At 39.6% G+C, this 25,814-nt stretch overlaps 1 protein-coding gene across 2 annotated transcripts in view; it reads left to right on the top strand.

The window, feature by feature from the left end:
* Positions 1–25,814, top strand: part of PARP4 (poly(ADP-ribose) polymerase family member 4) — a 516,705-nt gene that overhangs the window by 439,067 nt on the left and 51,824 nt on the right. For both annotated transcript variants that reach the window (XM_053708536.1, XM_053708535.1), the window contains exon 33: positions 25,464–25,580. In XM_053708536.1, the coding sequence (XP_053564511.1) occupies positions 25,464–25,580 (117 nt within the window). The remainder of the gene's footprint in view (positions 1–25,463; positions 25,581–25,814) is intronic.

Raw genomic sequence — 25,814 nt, 5'->3', positions numbered from 1 at the left:
AGTATATTCTTTTTTTATAGTCCTCTATCATATTATGTAGTGGATGTGGGTCCCATATGAAATGCGTAAATTTACTTATAATATTTTTTGTATAATGTACTATTTGATTGTAAGCAAAATAATGTGTGTCAGGTAAGCTAAATCTAAATTGAAGTTCTCTAAATGTGCGTATTGATTTATTTAGCGGATCTAGTTAATCTCCTATCAAATATAATCAATTTTTCTCCCAATCCTTAAATATAACCGAGTTCATGCCTGGATTGAAGTCAGGGTTTCCTTTTATAGGTAAAAATATTGAACCCTTAATTGGGAAGTGCAGGATCTTACTAATATTATACCAAGCTATAAGGACATCTTTATACATAATGTTCTTTTTGACTGAGGGTTCGATATCTTTCAGCTCTGTGTGTAATACATATGCCTTATTAATCCCTCTTGATGCTATTTTTTCTAAGGAATTTTCATGGAAGTGTTCAGTTCTCATCAACCAATCTATATCTATTCTTGTCAGAGCTGAGAGATTATCGGCTAGATTTGGAGTTTTGTCGGTAACGACCCGAAAAACTAACACCGGCTTTTTTCTGGCCGCACCATAAAAATAACTCTGGTATTGAGAGACCACATAAAGGCTGCGTTAGGCTCCAAAAAAGGAGCGTAGAGCATATTTAACGCAGCTTCAACTCTCGATACCAGAGTTGCTTACGGACACGGCCAGCCTCAAAAACGTGCTCGTGCACGATTCCCCCATAGGAAACAATGGGGCTGTTTGAGCTGAAAAAAAAACAAACACCTGCAAAAAAGCAGCATTCAGCTCCTAACGCAGCCCCATTGTTTGCTATGCGGAAACACTTCCTACGTCTGCACGTAACACTCTAACATGTACCCCGAGTCTAAACACCCCTAACCTTACACTTATTAACCCCTATTCGGCCGCCCCCGCTATCGCTGACCCCTGCATATTATTATTAACCCCTAATCTGCCGCTCCGTAAACCGCCGCTACTTACATTATCCTTATGTACCCCTAATCTGCTGCCCTAACATCGCTGACCCCTATATTATATTTATTAACCCCTAATCTGCCCCCCACAACGTCGCCTCCACCTGCCTACACTTATTAACCCCTAATCTGCCGACCGGACCTGAGCGCTACTATAATAAAGTTATTAACCCCTAATCCGCCTCACTAACCCTATAATAAATAGTATTAACCCCTAATCTGCCCTCCCTAACATCGCCGACACCTAACTTCAAACATTAACCCCTAATCTGCCGACTGGAGCTCACCGCTAAAATTTTTATTTTATTAGGGGGCTTAGAGTAGGTGTAATTAGTTTAAAATTGTTGTAATATTTTTCTTATGTTTGTAAATATTTTTTTATTTTTTGTAACTTAGTTCTTTTTTATTTTTTGTACTTTAGCTAGTTTATTTAATTGTATTTATTTGTAGCAATTGTATTTAATTAATTTATTGATAGTGTAGTGTTAGGTTAATTGTAGATAATTGTAGGTAGTTTATTTAATTAATTTATTGATAGTCTAGTGTTAGGTTTAATTGTAACTTAGGTTAGGATTTCTTTTACAGGTAAATTTGTAATTATTTTAACTATTTTAGCTATTAAATAGTTCTTAACTATTTAATAGCTATTGTACCTGGTTAAAATAAATACAAAGTTACCTGTAAAATAAATATAAATCCTAAAATAGCTATAATATAATTATAATTTATATTGTAGCTATATTAGGATTTATTTTACAGGTAAGTATTTAGCTTTAAATAGGAATAATTTATTTAATAAGAGTTAATTAATTTCGTTAGATTTAAATTATATTTAATTTAGGGGGTGTTAGTGTTAGGGTTAGACTTAGCTTTAGGGGTTAATACATTTATTAGAATAGCGGTGAGCTCCGGTCGGCAGATTAGGGGTTAATAATTGAAGTTAGGTGTCGGCGATGTTAGGGAGGGCAGATTAGGGGTTAATACTATTTATTATAGGGTTAGTGAGGCGGATTAGGGGTTAATAACTTTATTATAGTAGCGCTCAGGTCCGGTCGGCAGATTAGGGGTTAATAAGTGTAGGCAGGTGGAGGCGACGTTGAGGGGGGCAGATTAGGGGTTAATAAATATAATATAGGGGTCGGCGGTGTTAGGGGCAGCAGATTAGGGGTACATAAGGATAGCGTAGGTGGCGGCGCTTTGCGGTCGGCAGATTAGGGGTTAATAAGTGTAGGTAGGTGGAGGCGACGTTGTGGGGGGCAGGTTAGGGGTTAATAAATATAATATAGGGGTCGGCGGTGTTAGGGGCAGCAGATTAGGGGTACATAAGGATAACGTAGGTGGCGGTCGGCAGATTAGGGGTTAAAAAAAATTATTCGAGTGTCGGCGATGTGGGGGGACCTCGGTTTAGGGGTACATAGGTAGTTTATGGGTGTTAGTGTACTTTAGAGTACAGTAGTTAAGAGCTTTATAAACCGGCGTTAGCCCAGAAAGCTCTTAACTACTGACTTTTTTCCTGCGGCTGGAGTTTTGTCGTTAGATGTCTAACGCTCACTTCAGAAACGACTCTAAATACCAGAGTTAGAAAGATCCCATTGAAAAGATAGGATACGCAATTGACGTAAGGGGATCTGCGGTATGGAAAAGTCGCAGATGAAAAGTGAGCGTTAGACCCTATTTTGAGTGACTCCAAATACCGGCGGTAGCCTAAAACCAGCGTTAGGAGCCTCTAACGCTGGTTTTCACGGCTAACGCCAAACTCCAAATCTAGGTCTATATAAATGAACATCTGGAACTCCCATTCCACCATATGCCATTGGTTGCTTTAATTTATCCAAACTAATGCGTGTTTTTTTCCCCTTCCATATGAACCTATTAAAGATCTTATTTAATCTTTCAATGTCTTTCTTAGGAATTAAAATTGGTAGCATATTCACAGGGTATAGCAATTTGGGTAAAATCATCATTTTGATTATATGTACTTTCCCCATCATAGAAATGGGTAAGGAAATCCATCTCTTAAGAGATTTCTCTATAAATACAAATATTTTCTCATAATTTAAGTTATACACTTTTTCCGGGTTGGGGGATATATTGATCCCTAAATAAGTTATATAATTTAACGCCTCTATAAATGGAAATTCACTTATGTCTCCATCCTCTCTCTTATTCAACCTCAATACTTCCGATTTTGTAGGGTTTATCTTAAAGCCTGAAAATTTACCAAATTCAGTTATAACAGCAAGAATCTTTTTTAAGTGTTGCTCAGGATTTTGAATGAATAACAGCATATCATCTGCATATAGCGAAAGATAGTAACTTTTATCCCTGTAAAAGTGTTCCTTAATTTAATCGCCAAAGGTTCCAAAATCAAATTAAATAATAAAGGAGATAAAGGACACCCTTGACGGGTTCCTTTACCTATATTAAATCTAGGTGATAACTCGCCATTAATAATTACAGATGCATTTGTTTTAGAATAAACATTTTTAATAAAGTTATTAAATAGGCCTTTTATATTGTATTTAGCCAAGCATGATGTTAAATATGGCCATTCGACTCTGTCTTGGCATTTTATTAGGTCTTGGATATTATATTGTTCTTTAGTGTGATATGATTGGAACTTTTTTGCTTTTATCCCACATTTACAGGCTTTACAAGTTGGACATGGGAAGAAACCTTTAATTCGCTTCCCATATACATTGTTAGTCTCTGGTCTTTTTTTGTGTTGTAGACTCGGTGCCAGTCTGTTTTTCAGATTGTCTGTTCTTCTATAGACAAATCTTGGTTATTGGGGAAGTTTATCTCCAATTATATCATACTCTTTTAGCAGAGACCAATGTTGTTTGAAAATTCTTTCGATAATATGTTTGTTGCTACTATATTCAGTGATCATTGGGATATTTAGTATTTCTTCCTTTTCTGGTTTCCTTCGGTCTTTATATTTGATCAGCTCTTTTCTTTCAATCCTTCTTACTTCTTCTGTTCTAAGATCTAGTTCCATGAATCCTTCAAAGTTGACCCTTCGTGGTGACAGCTAAGATTGTGGATGTAGTTGTTGCTGTCAACTTCTTTGAAGTGTGTTGATGTTTCCCATTCGCCATTTCTGGCTTCTATTTTTAAATCCAAAAATATAATTTCTGTTTGACTGCATACAGGTGTAAATTTTAGGTTTACAATGTTTTTGTTCATGACCTCTATGGTGTATTCGAGGTCTTGAGACGTACCTTTCCATATAATCAGTATATCGTCTATATATCTGTGGTATAGGACCAGATCCTTGCTAGCTGGGCATGATTCCAAAAAGATCTTCTCCCATCTACCCATGTACATATTTGCGTAACTAGGCATGAACCTGGTACCCATGTCTGTACCACAGATTTGTTGATAATATTTCCCCTCATTGCAAAAATAGTTGTAGGTTAAGATATACTGTATACTATCTAGTATGAAGTCAGCTTGTTCTTTTGGCATGAGCGGATCGCTATCTAAAAATAAACTAATAGCTTCACAACCTTCCTTGTGTCGTATGCTGGTATATAATGCTGTTACATCACATGTTGCCATTAGGTACCCTTCTTCCCATGGGACTGAATTCAGAATGTTCAAAACTTGTGTGGAGTCTTTTAATAAAGAGGGGAGTTCTCTCACATATTTTTGCAGATGTTTATCGACGTATTCCGAAAGGTTGCTGGTGAGTGATCCTATCCCAGAGATGATTGGCCTTCCAGGAGGATTGTAGAGGGATTTATCAATCTTTTTGGATTGATGTTTCTTATCTCCTTACTCACCACAGTATCAAACGTCTCAATGGCGTTACCTTTTGTAGCAATGGGATAAAAGGTCGACTTGGGTTTGATATTGAAATGTATAAATACATTTTGTCCCATCTCCGTAGTGTAACTCCTGGGTGCCATTGTCTCCAATGGAGATTTCATAAAATACCTTTTCAGGGTTAATTTCCATATGAATTCTTTCATATTTACAAATGATTGGAACTTGTCCAAACTTCTCGCTGGAGTAAAGGAGAGGCCTTATCTAAGTATATCCCTCTCATCCTCCATCAGATTATATGAACTGAGGTTAAAGATTCCATCTGTCTTAGTCTTTTCTTCTACAGTTGAGGATACAATTTTTTCGGTGCTTGTTTACTCTAATGCCTCCCCGCATCCCTCTGTGGGTTTTCTTTTTATGTTTGTTACAGTGATGTTTCTGGCTTCTATATCTTTTTTTCTTGATTTGTAGTCTCTCTTTGTCCTTTACTGCAGGTTGGTTCAATTCTAAAAAAGTTGAGGATGAGGCTGTTTGATCTAGAGTTATATCCACCCTTCTTTGAGCTCCCATCTTTTCTTTATGTTCTTGCTCTTTCCATTTGGACATATTGTCATTTGTTCTATGTCTTCTATACTCGTCTGGTTCTTGATGTCTTCTCTCTCGGCCATCTGGACGTGTATCTTTCCAATATGGTGTATTGTCGGTCTCTCTCACTGAGTATTTCCCATTTTGGTTATGCCCCTGTCGGGGAGTTTGATAGCTGTTTTCTTCATACTCTCTGTATTGATCTCTTTGATACATTCTTCCATAATTTCCACGAGGATAATGTTCTTGGGTGTAATGGTGTCTTTCTCTGTAGCCTATGCCACTGTTGTGGTCGGCATAGTTAGTGGCTCTCTCTCTTATCTCATTCTTTGTGATCATGAGAAAAAACTTTTAACGGCAGAATCTAAATGGATATTTATGTTGGACTGCCTACACCCGAAAGGCCTTAACATCAAAGAAGATCTGGTTCACCTTCTAAATATATAGAAAACACAACGACAACCAAATATGACATCTCTAGCCCTATTGAACTCTCTATATAAAGATGAGAATCACTCAATGTCAACTTGTATATACATTTGTCTCTTTTGACAAGTCTAGATTCCAGATTAGATTAACTATATCTCTTCTCCGTACCATCTTCTGAATATGAGCAAGTATTGTACATCCTCTAATGACAACCAACCTAAAGATTCCCAGTTTACATGTTTAACCCTACTAGTACTCTGGGATCCTGTGATTGTCCATTTAAGAGACTAAAATCATATATATGGAAAATAGAAAATACTCACCAATATTTATTCTGAGACCTAGTCTAGATTAATCCAAGCCCCCCATTCCCTATTAACTGTGAAATCACTTTCCCTGGATAACCGGAACTAATATGACTTCTTTAAGAACTTCTACATATGTTTCCCTGCAAATAGAGCATTAATAGTCCAATATCATATTTATAATGATTGGACATATCACACCTATCTGGTTTTAATATGATATATCTAATTAGATACAAAAATTGAGCTCTCTTTACAAAAGCACACATCCAGATTTAACAGATAAGTAACTCAAGCATATGTGATAAATCATATCTCTTGGTAACCCTCCTCTTACTGTTCATTACGTCTACACACTGCTATAAGGGTAATACCTCTTGATTATTACTAATCATTCTTTTTTTTCATCTCTAGAGCCTGATCAACACAATTGGATATCTTTTTTTGAATTGTATTTGTTGTTTCAAAATCTACGTTCTTATAATTCTCTTTATCTGATAATAAATGTAAGATCTTATATCTGTATTTATCACTATCCATAATTACTAGAGCTCCGGCTTTATCAGCTGGTTTTAAAGTAATCACCTTTTCCTGTTGGACATTTCCAATCAAAGCCCTCTCAGCTACAGTGAGATGTTCTGTGTAATTTTTCAAAATGTATTAGTAGTACAGGTAGCCCTCAGTTTACGCCGTGGTTAGGTTCCAGAAGGAATGGTTGTAAATCGAAACCTAGTTTATAATGTAAGTCAATGGGAAGTGAGGGAGGTTGGTTCCAGTCCCCTCTCAAAATTGTCATAAGTAACACTTAATACATTATTTTTAAAGCTTTGAAATGAAGACTTTAAATGCTAGACAGCATTATAAACCTAATAAAATAATCACACAACACTAAATATAATAATTAAACTAAGTTAAATGAACAAAAACATTTGCTAAACAGCATTATAAACCTAATAAAATAATCACACAACACAGACTTCACTTGCATTTTTCTGCAAACAGTTCTTTCTATGCATTCCAGTCTGGACTGATTTATAGACAGGAAGATCTTGTTCCTTTGAAAGCTGCTCGATAGCTCAGGTGATACAATTGCCCGGATGAAGCCAAAGAATTGGTGAAACGTACGTCGGCTTTGATAACGGCTCAGTCTGACCTGAGCTACAGTGAGGAAGACGCCCTGAGTAGCCTGAGCAGCTTTCTAGCTACTCAGCTGTGTAAAGTTCCGTTGCCGTGAGGATTTCCCTTCAAGCAGCAAGTGAGCAAGTGAGAAAAGTGTAGAGGGAGGAATTATTGCTACGACAACAGTGTGCGCCACGGCTTGTGTGTGCTGGGATCAACCGGCCTTCGGCTGTGTAGCGCTTAAAGTATCTCCTTCCAGGATCACTTAATAACAAACATTCAACAAGCGGTTTGTTGTTTCTTACCTAAGGAACTGCCACAGACGGATTTCAACAACGAGGACAGATCTTTAATGACCGGTTCATGGGAAATTCTGTTATTTAAGAGACAGCAACAACATAGCATAGTTGGCCAACGATAAGTATAAATTTGCTGTATTGCTTCACATGAACATTTAATAATTTACCTTGGTTGCTGTTTTCCGAGAGTATGTTCTCCTCATTTAACATTATTATTTATTTTATTTAATTTTTCTGTTTCAATGTGATTTAGACAGGTAATAGGTTGTTTATACCTCTTACATTTGTTCTTGCCTTATTATTAGTTATGTGAACTGTGCACAGTAGATAGTTTTAAGATATTGTGAACTATCATATACTAAGTAAAACATATTGGACCAAGAGTGCTGGTATGAGATATCTTTATTTCTTTTTTCATTATTAAATCTGCTCGACAGCTCATGTCTGGTTAAACTGATTGATTTCAGCTTGCTTGGCTTTGCTGCAACAGAAGCGGACAGCTCCACCTACTGGCTATTTTAATAAATGCACTGCTTCTCAATGCTTTTCAATAGCAGTCACATGACTGAAAAAAAAGGTTGTTATTCTGAAACGGTGTAAATTGAACCGTTGAGGGCCACCTGTATTAATAAAGAAACTTTAATCTTAGTTATCTAAAAAATATTTTCAGATTACATTGGGTCTCAAAAAAATAGGGTTCTGTTGGTGGAACAAAGGACAAACCCTTTTGTTATTTTTTTTTAAACTGATTTATCAAGACTCTTACCGGAAATATTGACAACCAAATCATTTTCAATGTTTACTTCCTGTTCTGTCGTGTTGTCATGCGGTTTCCTATATTTCCTATGTTTCCTGCCCCCTCGTCTCGGCCTCTTCTTCTTGTACCTCTGGTACCTCTGCCTCTGATGGAAAAAGACTGTGTGGAGTCACTCATATCGCTATCTGAAAATGATTCCCCCAGGAGTTCACCTAAGGGTACAAAATCGGGATTACGCCATGTGTACACTTTGTTGTTTTGGTAATCTGTTAAATCTCTCTGGAATTTCTTATATTTTTTACCTTTCAATAGTTTTTTTAAAATTAGATAGATCTTCCTCTAATTTAGTTTTCATACGGCTAGATTACGAGTTGTGTGGTAGGCTGAAAAAGCAGCGTTAACAGGTCCTAACGCTGCCTTTTCACTACCGCTGGTATTACGAGTCTTGCAGGTTTATGGGCACTGCACACTTTATTGGCCTTACCGCAAACCAACTTACGTAAACTTCGTAAAGTCTTTTTTTTATGGGACTTCCATAGCGCCGGTATTACGAGTCTGTCCTGGGAGGCCAAAAAGTGAGTGGTACAACCTCTACCTCCAAAATCCCTAACGCATTTTAAAGTCAGTAGTTATGAGTTTTACACTACAATGCCGTAGCATAAAACTCATAACTAAAGTGCTAAAAAGTACACTAACACCCATAAACTACCTATTAACCCCTAAACTGAGACCCTCCCGCATCGCAAACACTATAATACAAATTTTAACCCCTAATCTGCCGCTCCGGACATCGCCGCCACTAGAATAAACATATTAACCCCTAAACCGCTGCAATCCTGCCTCGCAAACACTAGTTAATATTATAACCATAAGATAGCTACAATGTAACTATTAGTTATATTGTAGCTAGCTTAGGGTTTATTTTATAGGTAAGTATTTAGTTTTAAATAGGAATAATGTAGTTAATGATAGTAATTTTATTTAGATTTATTTAAATTATATTTAAGTTAGGGGGTGTTAGGGTTAGGTTTAGGTGTTAATAAATTTAATATAGTGGCAGCGACATTGGGGGCGGCAGATTAGGGGTTAATACGTGTAGGTAGGTTGCGGCGACATTGGGGGTGGCAGATTAGATCTCTATAGTTTTATAATTTGTCTCAGATTTTGCAATTCTCATAGAAGTTTCTAATGTTTCAATCTCTAATTGTAAGTTAGGTAGTTCCTTCTGTATATATTCAATAGTCAAAATAATAATATCATATGAACATTTGTTTAATATACCCTCAAATTTATACCCAATATTCCATATTTTCTCTAAACAGGTGAGATGTAAGTGGCTTCTTAGTCCCCTAGGAATTTTTTTTTTTGTCTGTAATATTCTGCTAGGGTTACAGAGTGTATATCATACATTATTCTTTGTTTGTTAATCTGTTCCAAAGACACAGGTTAATTATCAGCTTGTTCTGTATTCAAAAAATCTCTGTCACCCGTACACAAAGTAGCTATTCAAGCAGCATCAAATTCTGAGTAAGCAAAGAGCTAATAATAGAAATATAAACTATTTCATCAGAGTGTATATAGATGGTGATAGGTGGTCCTTTAAGAAAGGTACGTTTAAATAGAATGAATACAATTTTACAGTTTCAGCTGCGTATCTCTCTGTCTCCCTTACACAAATGCGTGATTGATCCAATCAGGGCATTCCTTTAGACTACTTATGGAGGGTTATCCCTACAGTTGAATGTACTCCTTGACAAAATCCCAAAACGCACGTTGAAGTGTGTAATTGATGCGTCACGTGGTCACAGTGTCACAGAGTTCTGTTACTGGAGTGTTTGCTGCATGATACCATCACCATTCCCTACATGGTCTGTACACGCTGAAGACTGTACAGATGGTTGTGATACAATATTTGGTCGACATGGTATACTGACGAAAGAGGTACCGAGGTGATCGTGAGTAAATATTACCTGATGGTTGCCAGACACAGTCACGCTTCACCTGTTGGTCACAACCTTTAGTTCAGAGATAGACACAAAACGGCATATACCAATGGAATGTTCACCTGTGAGTCTAACAGTGCCAAAACGCATTAATAGAATCCATTAACAGGCGGACACAGGGTGATAATGGATCGTTATATAACTGCAAGGACCAGTCTTATGTGACCACTAGCTAGACTAGGACTTTTTGCCTATACTTTTGTGACCGTTTGTCAGCAAAGGATCTTTTCCTGTACAATTGTGAGTTGCAATATACTCTTAAAGGGACATATCACTGAGGAAACACTGACATTACAGATATATGGGACTCGTATATGTTGGAACCGTATATAATCCTACATTTCTGTGTAGTTCCTATGGACGTTTTTTGATCCTTAATACCGTGGTTTATCATTCTCCACTTTTTTCGTGACACTGACAGAATCATTTTCCCTAGGGACGCTTAGGGTTCTATACTTTATTTTTTTCCCCCTTTTTTTCTGGTGAGCATGGTCTGTGTGAATGAAGAGCATGTTGGGCATGTTTAATCAATTTATTGCTTTAAAATATTTTGTGTGCTCATAAGTTTACATACCCTGGCAGAATTTATGATTTCTTGGCCATTTTTCAGAGAATATGGATGAGAACACAAAAACTTTTCTTTCAGTCATGGTTAGTGTTTTGCTGAAGCCATTTATTATCAATCAACTGTGTTTACTCTTTTTAAATCATAATGACAACAGATGACCCTGATAAAAAAGTTTACATACCCTGGTGATTTTGGCCTAATAACATGCACACAAGTTGACACAAAGGGGTTTGAATGGCTATTAAAGGTAACCATCCTCAACTGTGATCTGTTTTCTTGTAATTAGTGTGTGTATATAAAAGGTCAATGAGTTTCTGGACTCCTGACAGACCCTTGCATCTTTCATCCAGTGCTGCACTGACGATTCTGGATTCTGAGTCATGGGGAAAGCAAAATAATTGTCAAAGGATCTGTGGGAAAAGGTAGTTGAACTGTATAAAACAGGAAAGGGATATAAAAAGATATCCAATGAATTGAGAATGCAAATAAGCAGTGTTCAAACTCTAATCAAGAAGTGGAAAATGAGGGTTTTTTGTGTAATCATTCATATTCTCTGAAAAAATGCCAATAAATCATAAATTCTGCAGGGAAAGTAAACTTATGAGCACAACTGTACATGTTGTATTCAGTAAGAGTGCTGAGAAGGTGTTTGGATTATTTATTGTGGTAGTTTAGCAATGCCTCTCGTGCACCTATTTATGCTTATATTTGTTATAATTGGTAGTGCTATTGCTTCTACTATTAAGTAATAATAAAAGCTGCACCAAAGTTCCTAACTTCAAACATGTATTCAGTGTTCTCATAACGCATCCCAGACGTTGTTTATATTGAATGGGGGGGGGGGGGGGGTTACTAACACAAAACAATACAAACAAGGTGTACATTAATTAAAAATACTTTTCTCTTCTAAGGTGTATCCAGTCCACGGGTTCATCCATTACTTGTGGGATATTCTCCTTCCCAACAGGAAGTTGCAAGAGGACACACACAGCAGAGCTGTCTATATAGCTCCTCCCCTAACTGCCACCCCCAGTCATTCTCTTGCAACTCTCGACAAGAAAGGAAGTATCTAGAGATATGTGGTGACTTAGTGTAGTTTTACCTTCAATCAAGAGTTTGTTATTTTTAAACGGTACCGGCCTTGTACTGTTTTTCTCTCAGGCAGAAATTAGAAGAAGAATTCTGCCTGGAGATTTGATGATCTTAGCGGTTTGTAACTAAGGTCCATTACTGTTCTCACACATAACTGATGAATATGGGAAAACTTCAGTTGGGGGAACGGCCTGCAGATTACCTGCTTTGAGGTATGTTCAGTATTTCTTCTGTTAAGTGTGATCAGTCCACGGGTCATCATTACTTCTGGGATATTACTCCTCCCCAACAGGAAGTGCAAGAGGATTCACCCAGCAGAGCTGCATATAGCTCCTCCCCTCTACGTCACTCCCAGTCATTCTCTTGCACCCAACGACTAGATAGGATGTGTGAGAGGACTATGGTGATTATACTTAGTTTTATATCTTCAATCAAAAGTTTGTTATTTTAAAATAGCACCGGAGTGTGTTATTATCTCTCTGGCAGAGTTTGAAGAAGAATCTACCAGAGTTTTTGTTATGATTTTAGCCGGAGTAGTTGAGATCATATTGCTGTTTCTCGGCCATCTGAGGAGAGGTAAACTTCAGATCAGGGGACAGCGGGCAGATGAATCTGCATAGAGGTATGTAGCAGTTTTTATTTTCTGACAATGGAATTGATGAGAAAATCCTGCCATACCGATATAATGTCATGTATGTATACTTTACACTTCAGTATTCTGGGGAATGGTACTTCACTAGAATTACACTGTAAGAAATACATAAAGCTGTTTAATAACTAGAGATTATGTTTAACGTTTTTGCTGGAATGTAAAATCGTTTTCATTTGCTGAGGTACTGAGTGAATAAATGTTTGGGCACTATTTTTCCACTTGGCAGTTGCTTAATCTGTTTTTCTGACAGTTTCTGTTCTCCCTCACTGCTGTGTGTGAGGGGGAGGGGCCGTTTTTTGGCGCTTTTACTATGCATCAAATATTTCAGTCAGCAACTCATTGTATTCCCTGCATGATCCGGTTCATCTCTACAAAGCTCAGGGGTCTTCAAAACTTATTTTGAGGGAGGTAATTTCTCTCAGCAGAGCTGTGAGAATTATAGTTTGACTGAGATAAAAAAACGTTTATTCTGTAATTTGTTTCCTGCTTTCAGAATTTGTTATCTTTGCTAATGGGATTAAACCTTTGCTAAAGTTGTGTTGTTTACAAGGATTGAGGCTATAACTGTTTCAATTTATTAATTTTCAACTGTCATAGATCTTCTGTGCTTCTTAAAGGCACAGTACGTTTTAATATTATTCTAATTGAATTGTATTTCCAAGTTGCAAGTTTATTTGCTAGTGTGTTAAACATGTCTGATTCAGAGGATGATACCTGTGTCATTTGTTGCAATGCCAAAGTGGAGCCCAATAGAAATTTATGTACTAACTGTATTGATGCTACTTTAAATAAAAATCAATCTGTACAAATTGAACAAATTTCACCAAACAACGAGGGGAGAGTTATGCCTCACGTGTCAGTACCTACATCTCCCGCTCAGAGGGAGGTGCGTGATATTGTAGCGCCGAGTACATCTGGGCGGCCATTACAAATCACATTACAGGATATGGCTACTGTTATGACTGAGGTTTTGGCTAAATTACCAGAACTAAGAGGTAAGCGTGATCACTCTGGGGTGAGAACAGAGTGCGCTGATAATATTAGGGCCATGTCAGACACTGCGTCACAGGTGGCAGAACATGAGGACGGAGAACTTCATTCTGTGGGTGACGGTTCTGATCCAAACAGACTGGATTCAGATATTTCAAATTTTAAATTTAAACTGGAAAACCTCCGTGTATTACTAGGGGAGGTGTTAGCGGCTCTGAATGATTGTAACACAGTTGCAATACCAGAGAAAATGTGTAGGTTGGATAAATATTTTGCGGGTACCGACGAGTACTGAGGTTTTTCCTATACCTAAGAGACTTACTGAAATTGTTACTAAGGAGTGGGATAGACCCGGTGTGCCGTTCTCACCCCCTCCGATATTTAGAAAAATGTTTCCAATAGACGCCACCACAAGGGACTTATGGCAAACGGTCCCTAAGGTGGAGGGAGCAGTTTCTACCTTAGCTAAGCGTACCACTATCCCGGTGGAGGATAGCTGTGCTTTTTCAGATCCAATGGATAAAAAGTTAGAGGGTTACCTTAAGAAAATGTTTGTTCAACAAGGTTTTATATTGCAACCCCTTGCATGCATTGCGCCGATCACGGCTGCAGCGGCATTCTGGATTGAGTCTCTGGAAGAGAACATTGGTTCAGCTACTCTGGACGACATTACGGACAGGCTTAGAGTCCTTAAACTAGCTAATTCATTCATTTCGGAGGCCGTAGTACATCTTACTAAACTTACGGCGAAGAATTCAGGATTCGCCATTCAGGCACGCAGGGCGCTGTGGCTAAAATCCTGGTCAGCTGATGTTACTTCTAAGTCTAAATTGCTTAATATACCTTTCAAAGGGCAGACCTTATTCGGGCCCGGGTTGAAAGAGATTATCGCTGACATTACAGGAGGTAAAGGCCATGCCCTGCCTCAGGACAAAGCCAAAGCCAAGACTAGACAGTCTAATTTTCGTTCCTTTCATAATTTCAAAGCAGGAGCAGCATCAACTTCCTCTGCACCAAAACAGGAAGGAGCTGTTGCTCGCTACAGACAAGGCTGGAAACCTAACCAGTCCTGGAACAAGGGCAAGCAGACTAGGAAACCTGCTGCTGCCCCTAAAACAGCATGAATTGAGGGCCCCCGATCCGGGACCGGATCTAGTGGGGGGCAGACTTTCTCTCTTCGCCCAGGCTTGGGCAAGAGATGTTCAGGATCCCTGGGCGCTAGAGATAATATCTCAGGGATACCTTCTGGACTTCAAATACTCTCCTCCAAGAGAGAGATTTCATCTGTCAAGATTGTCAACAATCCAGACAAAGAAAGAGGCGTTTCTACGCTGCGTACAAGAGCTCTTGTTAATGGGAGTAATCCATCCAGTTCCACGATCAGAACAGGGACAGGGGTTTTACTCAAATCTGTTTGTGGTTCCCAAAAAAGAGGGAACTTTCAGACCAATCCTGGACTTAAAGATCCTAAACAAATTCCTAAGAGTTCCATCGTTCAAGATGGAGACTATTCGGACAATTTTACCTATGATCCAAGAAGGTCAGTACATGACCACTGTAGATTTAAAAGATGCTTACCTTCACATACCGATTCACAAAGATCATTATCGGTACCTAAGGTTTGCCTTCCTAGACAGGCATTACCAGTTTGTGGCTCTTCCATTCGGATTGGCTACAGCTCCAAGAATCTTCACAAAGGTTCTGGGTGCTCTTCTGGCGGTACTAAGACCGCGGGGAATCTCGGTAGCTCCATACCTAGACGACATTCTGATACAAGCTTCAAGCTTTCAAACTGCCAAGTCTCATACAGAGTTAGTGCTGGCATTTCTAAGGTCACATGGATGGAAGGTGAACGAAAAGAAAAGTTCACTCGTTCCACTCACAAGAGTTCCCTTCCTGGGGGACTCTTATAGATTCTGTAGAAATGAAGATTTACCTGACAGAGGACAGGCTAACAAGACTTCAAAGTGCTTGCCGCACCCTTCATTCCATTCAACACCCGTCAGTGGCTCAATGCATGGAGGTAATCGGCTTAATGGTAGCGGCAATGGACATAGTACCCTTTGCACGCTTACACCTCAGACCACTGCAACTGTGCATGCTAAGTCAGTGGAATGGGGATTACTCAGACTTATCCCCTTCTCTGAATCTGGATCAAGAGACCAGAAATTCTCTTCTATGGTGGCTTTCTCGGCCACATCTGTCCAGGGGGATGCCATTCAGCAGACCAGACTGGACAATTGTAACAACAGACGCCAGCCTTCTAGGTTGGGGTGCCGTCTGGAATTCTCTGAAGGCTCAGGGACAATGGAGTCAGGAGGAGAGTCTCCTGCCAATAAACATTCTGGAATTGAGAGCAGTTCTCAATGCCCTCCTGGCTTGGCCCCAGTTGACAACTCGGGGGTTCATCAGGTTTCAGTCGGACAACATCACGACTGTAGCTTACATCAACCATCAGGGAGGGACAAGAAGCTCCCTAGCTATGATGGAAGTATCAAAGATAATTCGCTGGGCAGAGTCTCACTCTTGCCACCTGTCAGCAATCCACATCCCGGGAGTGGAGAACTGGGAGACGGATTTCTTAAGTCGTCAGACTTTTCATCCGGGGGAGTGGGAACTTCATCCGGAGGTCTTTGCCCAAATACTTCGACGTTGGGGCAAACCAGAGATAGATCTCATGGCGTCTCGACAGAACGCCAAGCTTCCTCGTTACGGGTCCAGATCCAGGGATCCAGGAGCAGTCCTGATAGATGCTCTGACAGCACCTTGGGACTTCAGGATGGCTTACGTGTTTCCACCCTTCCCGTTGCTTCCTCGATTGATTGCCAGAATCAAACAAGAGAGAGCATCAGTGATTCTAATAGCACCTGCGTGGCCACGCAGGACTTGGTATGCAGACCTGGTGGACATGTCATCCTGTCCACCTTGGTCTCTACCTCTGAAACAGGACCTTCTGATACAGGGTCCCTTCAAACATCAAAATCTAACTTCTCTGAAGCTGACTGCTTGGAAATTGAACGCTTGATTTTATCAAGACGTGGGTTTTCTGAGTCAGTTATTGATACCTTAATACAGGCTAGGAAACCTGTTACCAGAAAGATTTACCATAAGATATGGCGTAAATACCTATATTGGTGTGAATCCAAAGGTTACTCTTGGAGTAAGGTTAGGATTCCTAGGATATTGTCTTTTCTACAAGAAGGTTTAGAAAAGGGTTTATCTGCTAGTTCTTTAAAGGGACAGATCTCAGCTCTGTCCATTCTGTTACACAAACGTCTGTCAGAAGTTCCTGACGTCCAGGCTTTTTGTCAGGCTTTGGCCAGGATTAAGCCTGTGTTTAAAACTGTTGCTCCACCATGGAGTTTAAACCTTGTTCTTAATGTTTTACAGGGCGTTCCGTTTGAACCCCTTCATTCCATTGATATAAAGTTGTTATCTTGGAAAGTTCTATTTTTAATGGCTATTTCCTCGGCTCGAAGGGTCTCTGAATTATCAGCCTTACATTGTGATTCTCCTTATTTGATTTTTCATTCGGATAAGGTAGTCCTGCGTACTAAACCTGGGTTCTTACCTAAGGTAGTTACTAACAGGAATATCAATCAAGGGATTGTTGTTCCTTCTTTATGCCCAAATCCTTCTTCAAAGAAGGAACGTCTACTGCACAACCTGGATGTAGTCCGTGCTCTAAAATTTTACTTACAGGCAACTAAGGAATTTCGACAAACGTCTTCTCTGTTTGTCATTTACTCTGGGCAGAGGAGAGGTCAAAAAGCTTCCGCTACCTCTCTTTCTTTTTGGCTTCGTAGCATAATTCGTTTAGCTTATGAGACTGCTGGACAGCAGCCTCCTGAAAGAATTACAGCTCATTCTACTAGAGCTGTGGCTTCCACTTGGGCCTTCAAGAATGAGGCTTCTGTTGAACAGATTTGCAAGGCTGCAACTTGGTCTTCGCTTCATACTTTTTCCAAATTTTACAAATTTGACACTTTTGCTTCATCGGAGGCTATTTTTGGGAGAAAGGTTCTTCAGGCAGTGGTTCCTTCTGTATAAAGAGCCTGCCTATCCCTCCCGTCATCCGTGTACTTTTGCTTTGGTATTGGTATCCCAGAAGTAATGATGACCCGTGGACTGATCACACTTAACAGAAGAAAACATAATTTATGCTTACCTGATAAATTCCTTTCTTCTGTAGTGTGATCAGTCCACGGCCCGCCCTGTTTTTAAGGCAGGTAAATATTTTTTAATTTATACTCCAGTCACCACTTCACCCTTGGCTTTTCCTTTCTCGTTGGTCCTTGGTCGAATGACTGGGAGTGACGTAGAGGGGAGGAGCTATATGCAGCTCTGCTGGGTGAATCCTCTTGCACTTCCTGTTGGGGAGGAGTAATATCCCAGAAGTAATGATGACCCGTGGACTGATCACACTACAGAAGAAAGGAATTTATCAGGTAAGCATAAATTATGTTTTTTATTTCTAGAGAGAGGAATAAGTTCTAGAAAATGCTGACAGAGCCTTGTGTATTTGAGGTAAGCCTGATGCAGGGATTTAACAGCGACTGGGATCATTCTTACATAACAGGGTAATACTCATGTTAATATTCATATTGCTTAGTGACAAAACGTTTACATGATTTCATAAATAGAACGTTTTTTTCTCTGAGGGAGATAAGTCTTTATTTGGGGCCTAGTTTCCACATGGCTAGTCAGATACTCCTAGGAGTATTTTCTTAAGGCCCCTCTGACATCCAGTACATGGTGGGAGGGGCCTATTTTAGCGCTCTAACTGCGCAGTTTTAATACAGACTGAGACATCCAGCTTCCCTAGAAGAGTCCTCTGGCATATGAGAACCATTTCAAAGGGGTTATTTCTGCACAAAATCATATTTAAGGGCAGGCAGGAGCCTCAGCAGAGCTGTGGCATGGTGCTCAATTGATTTTTAACGTTTTTTAATGTTTTTCAATCCGGTTTGGGGCCTAAGGGGTTAATCATCCATTTGCAAGTAGGTGCAATGCTGCTTTAGTCCCTTATTCACACTGTAAAAATTTCAAAGATTTTACTGTATTTTTTCACTGTTTTGCAGTTTAAGTGCTAGTTTTTTTCTCTTAAAGGCACAGTAACGTTTTTGTTTAATTGCTGTTTCACCTTTATTAAAGTGTTTTCCAAGCTTGCTTGTCTCATTACTAGTTAAACATGTCTGACATAGAGGAAACTCCTTGTTCAATATGTTTGGAAGCCATTGTGGAACCCCCTCTTAGAATGTGTACCAAATGTACTGAAAAAAAACAAAAAACTATAAAGACCATATTATGGCGCTTAAAGATTTATCTCCAGGGGATTCTCTGACTGAAAAGAGGGAGATTATGCCATCTAACTCTCCCCATGTGACAGAACCTATAACTCCCGCTCAAGTGACGCCAAGTACATCTAGCGCGTCTAATTCTTTTACCTTACAGGACATGGCGGCAGTTATGAATGCTACCCTCACAGAGATATTTTCCAAACTGCCAGGGCTACAAGGAAAGCGAGACAGCTCTGGGGCTAGAATTAATACAGAGCTTTCTGACGCTTTATTGCCTGTGTCCGATATACCCTCACAATGCTCAGAAGCTGAGGCAGGTGAGCTTCTATCTGTGGGTGATATTTCAGACTCAGGGAAGGTGTTACTTCAGTCTGATTCTGAGATGACAGCGTTTAAATTTAAGCTTGAACACCTCCGCTTATTGCTTAAGGAGGTTTTAGAGACTCTGGATGACTGTGACCCCATTGTGGTTCCAGAGAAATTGTGTAAAATGGACAAATACTTTGCAGTACCTGTTTACACCAATGTTTTTCCAGTCCCTAAGAGGTTTTCGGAAATTATTACTAAGGAATGGGATAGACCAGGTGTGCCGTTCTCTCCCCCTCCTGCTTTTAAAATGATGTTTCCCATAGATGCCACCATAGGGGACTCGTGGCAGACGGTTCCTAAGGTGGGGGGAGCAGTCTCCACCCTAGCTAAACGTACAACTATCCACGTCGAGGACAGTTGTGCTTTCCTAGATCCTATGGATAAAAAATTGGAGGGTCTCCTTAAGAAAATTTTTATGCATCAAGGTTTTATTCTCCAGCCTCTTGCATGCATTGCCCCAGTTACTGCTGCAGCGGCTTTTTGGTTTGAGTCTCTTGAGGAGGCTCTACAGGTGGAGAACCCGTTAGACGATATTCTAGACAGGATTAAAGCTCTTAAGTTAGCTAACTCCTTTATTTCTGACGCCATTTTTCATTTAGCCAAGCTAACGGCTAAGAATTCAGGTTTTCCCATTTTGGCGCGTAGGGCACTATGGCTTAAGTCCTGGACAGCAGACGTTACTTCAAAGTCTTCTTATCAACCCCTTCAAGGGACAGACCCTATTCGGGCCCGGTCTGAAGGAGATAATTTCTGATATTACTGGAGGAAAAGGTCACGCCCTTCCTCAGGATAGGTCCAATAAGTTAAGGACCAAACAGAATAATTTTCGTTCCTTTTGAAACTTCAAGAGTGGCGCAGCTTCAGTTTCCTCTAATGCAAAACAAGAGGGAAATTTCGCCCAGCCCAAACCAGTCTGGAGACCTAACCAGGCTTGGAACAAGGGGAAGCAGGCCAAGAAACCTGCCTGCAGCATGAAGGAGTAGCCCCCGATCCAGGACCGGATCTAGTGGGGGGCAGTCTCTCTCTCCTTGCCCAGGCTTGGGCAAGAGACGTTCAGGATCCCTGGGCATTAGAGATTGTTTCCCAGGGATATCTTCTGGACTTCAAAGTTCATCTCCAAAGGGGAGATTTCATCTCTCACAATTATCTGTAAACCAGATAAAGAGAGAGGCATTCTTCTATTCAAATCTGTTTATAGTTCCCAAAAAAGAGGGAACTTTCAGACCAATCTTGGATCTCAAGATCCTAAACAAATTTCTCAGGGTCCCATTCTTCAAGATGGAGACTATCCGAACCATCCTCCCTTTGATCCAGGAGGGTCAATATATGACTACCGTGGACTTAAAGGATGCTTATCTCCACATTCCGATTCACAGAGATCATCATCAGTTCCTTCGGGTTAGCCACGGCACCAAGAATCTTTACGAAGGTTCTAGGTTTCAAAGATAATTCTATGGGCAGATGTTCACTCTTGCCATCTCTCAGCTATCCATATCCCAGGAGTAGAGAGCTGGGAGGCGGATTTTCTAAGTCGGCAGACTTTTCATCCGGGGGAGTGGGAGCTCCATCCGGAGGTATTTGCCCAGCTGATTCAACTATGGGGCAAACCAGAAGTGGATCTGATGGCGTCTCGTCAGAACGCCAACCTTCCCTGTTACGGGTCCAGGTCAAGGGATCCCCAGGCAGCGCTGATAGATGCTCTAGCAGTGCCCTGGTCCTTCAGCCTGGCTTATGTGTTCCCACCATTTCCTCTCTTCCCTCGTCTGATTGCCAAGATCAAGCAGGAGAGAGCTTCGGTGATTTTAATAGCACCTGTGTGGCCACACAGGACTTGGTATGCAGATCTGGTGGACATGTCATCCCTTCCACCATGGACTCTGCCGCTGAGGTAGGACCTTCTAATCCAAGGTCCATTCAAACATCCAAATCTAAATTCTCTGCGGCTGACTGCTTGGAGATTGAACGCTTGATTTTATCAAAACGTGGTTTCTCCGAGTCGGTCATTGATACCTTAATTCAGGCTCGAAAGCCTGTCACCAGGAAAATCTATCATAAGATATGGTGTAAATATCTTAATTGGTGTGAATCCAAGGGTTACTCATGGAGTAAAGTCAGGATTCCTAGGATATTATCCTTTCTCCAAGAAGTATTGGAGAAGGGATTGTCAGCTAGTTCCTTAAAGGGACAGATTTCTGCTCTGTCTATTCTTCTGTACAAGCGTCTGGCAGATGTTCCAGATGTTCAGGCGTTTTGTCAGGCTTTAGTTAGAATCAAGCCTGTGTTTAAACCTGTTGCTCCGCCATGGAGTTTAAATTTAGTTCTTAAAGTTCTTCAAGGGGTTCCGTTTGAACCTCTGCATTCCATAGATATCAAGCTTTTATCTTGGAAGTTCTGTTTTTGGTAGCTATCTCTTCGGCTCGAAGAGTTTCAGAGTTATCTGCCTTACAGTGTGATTCCCCTTATCTGATATTCCATACAGATAAGGTAGTGTTGCGTACCAAACCTGGATTTCTTCCTAAGGTGGTATCTAATAAGAATATCAATCAGGAGATTGTAGTTCCGTCACTGTGTCCTAATCCTTCTTCAAAGAAGGAACGTCTATTACACAATCTTGACGTGGTTCGTGGTTTAAAGTTTTATTTTCAAGCTACTAAGGATTTTTGTCAAACATCTGCATTGTTTGTTGTCTACTCTGGACAGAGGAGAGGCCAAAAGGCTTCGGCATCTTCTCTTTCTTTTTGGCTGAGAAGCATAATCCGTTTAGCTTATGAGACTGCTGGCCAGCAGCCTCCTGAAAGAATTACAGCTCATCCCACTAGAGCGGTAGCTTCCACATGGGCTTTTAAAAATGAGGCCTCTGTTGAACAGATTTGTAAGGCGTCGACTTGGTTAATATTTAATTAATATTTAAGTTAGGGGGGTGTTAGGGTTAGACTTAGGTTTAGGGGTTAATAATTTTATTATAGGTTGCGGCGGTATAGGGGGGCAGGATAGGGGTTGATAAATTTATTATAGGTGGCGACGGTGTAGGGGGGGCAAATTAGGGGTTAATACGTTTAATATAGGTGGCGGCGGGGTCCGGGAGCGGCGGTTTAGGGGTTAAACAATTTATTTAGTTGCGGCGGGGTACGGGATCCGCAGGATAGGGGTTAATAAATTTATTATAGGTGGCGGTGGTATGGGGGGGCAGGATAGGGGTTAATAGGTATAATGTAGGTGGTGTCGGTGTCCGGGAGCGGCGGTTTAGGGGTTAATACATTTATTATAGTTGCGGCGGGGTCTATGAGCAGCGGTTTAGGGGTTAATACATTTATTATAGTTGCGGCGGGGTCTAGGAGCGGCGGTTTAGGGGTAAATAACTTTATTTAGTTGCGGGGGGCTCCTGGGGTGCCGGTATAGGGGGTAGAACAGTGTAGTTTAGTGTGGGTGCTTAGTGACAGCTTATCAATAAAGCTGGGAAAAAGCGAAGAGCAGCGAGATCGGATGAGTGATAACTATCACAGTCCGCTGCTCATCGCCCCGTACTTGGTGCGTGGCTTTTTGACAGCTTTTTTGATAACTTTGGCAAACGTATTCAGGTCCGCAGCAGTGATGTGAGGCGAGCTTAGGCGAGCGTATTGGGGCCTTCGATGGCAGGTAAGTAGACAGGTTGATAACTTGAGGCCCTTGCCTCCTCCTGGTGGCTAGGTGACGTAATTCCCAAAAGTAAGGACAGTGGTCTCTACCAAGAAAGAAATTAATTTATCAGGTAAGAATAAATTGTGTTTTTAGCTGTCAGTTTTTGCCAATATACGTTTTGAATCAGCTCTGCGTATAATAGATTCTATAAAGTTATAAACTCTGCTAGAAATGGTGTGTACAACTATCAAGGAGCTCCTTGTCCAACAAAACAAATTTCAGTCTTTTTTTGGAGTGTAGATCATAATTTAAATTTGGAATATCAATGAGGCATGCTGAAACCAGGAATTTACCTTTTTTTCCCCAATTTGACAGAGAACTAAAACTCAGGAGAAATTGTTTTCCCATTAATTTACCTAATTTCTTAAAATACATAGATTGAATAAAAATGTCCTTAACTACTTGGTCACAACAAATTGCTATTCAAGCAAACTTAGATGCTGCATGAGCTGCAAGTCACATTACTAACTTTAAAATACTGAATAGATTTGCGTTAAAGTTTTATAATGTGCAGTGAAAACAACCAGCTCAAATTTGTCCATTCATTAAAAAGTTATAAGTATTTGAAAAACAACATTTAAAATTGCATTTTCATCCAACTACAGTTGAAAAATATTGTACAATATATTTCCATACATATAGACAATGGGCTATATTATAAGTGAGGCACAAACGATTTTATGCAAGCGATATCGTCTTTTCGCAAGCATTTTTAATTGCGCTATTACAAGTGGAGCAACCCGACTAGCGCTGAAAGCTTAACTCTAGCATAGTTTTCGCGCCGCTTCTAATCTAGCTCAACGTTTGCATAGCCTACAGGAATGATATAGGACAAATTCTCTTTAGAACAGGATTTATTTTTCTATATAGTTTTTAATATGATGTTTCTATTGTCTGAAAAATAACAGAATATTTTATTGTCAGAAAATGAGAATGTAAAGGGACAGAGTTACTATGTTCACCTGCATGTCTCCATAATATTGATTCATCATGTTTTTGTCTTCATGATATTGCAAAACTAACTAGCAGAATATGAACTGAGAATAATGCCTATTTCTTATTATTAATAGTATAGTTTTGGAGTAAATATTACGTTTTGATAGGCATTGCATTGGTCTTTTTAGGTGTGTGTTTATTATTGCCTTCTTGTATAGAAGTTAACAATAGGGAATTTTGCTTTTTAGTTTGTGTGTTACATAGTGACCTTGTACAGTAATACATAGTAATAAAGGCTAAAAAAAATACTAAAGTCTATTAACGGGACACTAAACCCAAATTTTTTTCTTTAACCCTTTGAGTGCTAATGACGGCACTGAGCCGTCACAGAGTTTCCCACTCTGGTGCTAATGACGGCTCAGAGCCGTCACTAGCACTCTCCCACCTTGAGGGAGATATGGTGGCTCCAACCCATTCCTACCCAGGCGATAGTGCCTGTAGAGTGACAGGCATCGCCGGGGCTTCCCGTTTTGTGTGGCGACGTCATGCGCAATAAAGTGATGACGACACCGTGCAACTTTATACTTAACAATGTTAAGTATAGGAGCAGGGGGCATGCTGCTTCGAAGCCTGTATCTCAGGCATCTAAGCAGCTACAGACCCCCAAGACCCACCATTGGAAAGGTAATCACCCAACCTTTCCAACAGTGTAAGTCTTAGGGGTCTGAAAAAAATAAAAAAAAACATTAAAAGAATCTTAGCACCCAGGTGGGAAAGGGTTAATGAATCAGACAGAGCATGACATTTTAAGCAACTTTCTTATTTGCTCCTATTATCAATTTTTCTTCGTTCTCTTGCTATCTTTATTTAAAAATGAGGAATGTAAAGCTTAAGAGCCGGCCCATATTTGAATTTCATATCTACATTAAAAAGTAAGTTATAGTGTATCTTGATTACAGCTGATGAATTAAACGCCATCTAAAATATCACTAACATTCCGAATCTGTTTTTTATAAAGGGGAACTTTTACTATCAATTTAAGCAATTTCCAATTATGCCTCCGAGGGAAAAAAAAATCCTTGTTGGCTCAAAAATGTATATCTGATTTCTCCTTGGATTGTTTTCAATACTAACTGTGAAGTACCTGTATATTGATTTATTTTATATTTTTATTTATTTAAAAACAACAACTTCTACTGAACTTACTAAAACAACATCATTTGGCAGATAGGGAATTCAATATCCTAATTATTATTACTGTAAGCAGCCCCTTAACCTGCTGTAAGTGATATCTCTTTTGCTCAAGTTTCAATGTATGACCACTTGTTCTTTGTAAAGTCCTACTGATAGACAGGTCAGATGATAATTGCTCATACTGACCCTATATGTTTGTATAATGCCATCATATTTCCCTTCCGAGACACCTCTTTTCCAGTGTAAATAACCTTTACAGCCCTTTTTTATATCTCAAATCTTTTCATTTCCTTTATCAATTTTGGTACCCTCTACTGTGTTTTTTATTTGTTTTTTAATGAAACCTGCATGGACTCTTCTACCTTTAAGAATCAAAGAACAACACCTTTGTATTTTAATGTAAATATATGTTAACAGCACCCTATTTACGAAGAAGAAGAAACATATGCGCAGGCTTTTATGGCTCCCTCTTCAGTGATGTTCAAAAGACAAAGTAGCACTTCAAGTGTGCCAATTCAACCGACTTCATTAGATGTAAGTAATCTTTATATGTATTTTTGCTGACAGAGTACGTTGTCTGATATAGTTTCTTTTATCACATTAAATTCATTTTACCAACTGAATCTGACCTGCACACAATAGATAGTATGTATAATATTACTCCTTGGATTAACAAGCTATTATGTTTTCAATAATAACTGTGATGTACCCTTATATCCATTTATTTTTTTATTTTAAAAAACAACAAAAAAAGAACATCTACTGAAC

The sequence above is a fragment of the Bombina bombina genome, chromosome 3, assembly GCF_027579735.1.
Source record: "Bombina bombina isolate aBomBom1 chromosome 3, aBomBom1.pri, whole genome shotgun sequence".
In the NCBI taxonomy this organism is placed as follows: domain Eukaryota; kingdom Metazoa; phylum Chordata; class Amphibia; order Anura; family Bombinatoridae; genus Bombina; species Bombina bombina.
Note: the sequence above shows the minus strand (reverse complement) of the source record. Positions and strands in the feature narration are given on the sequence as shown.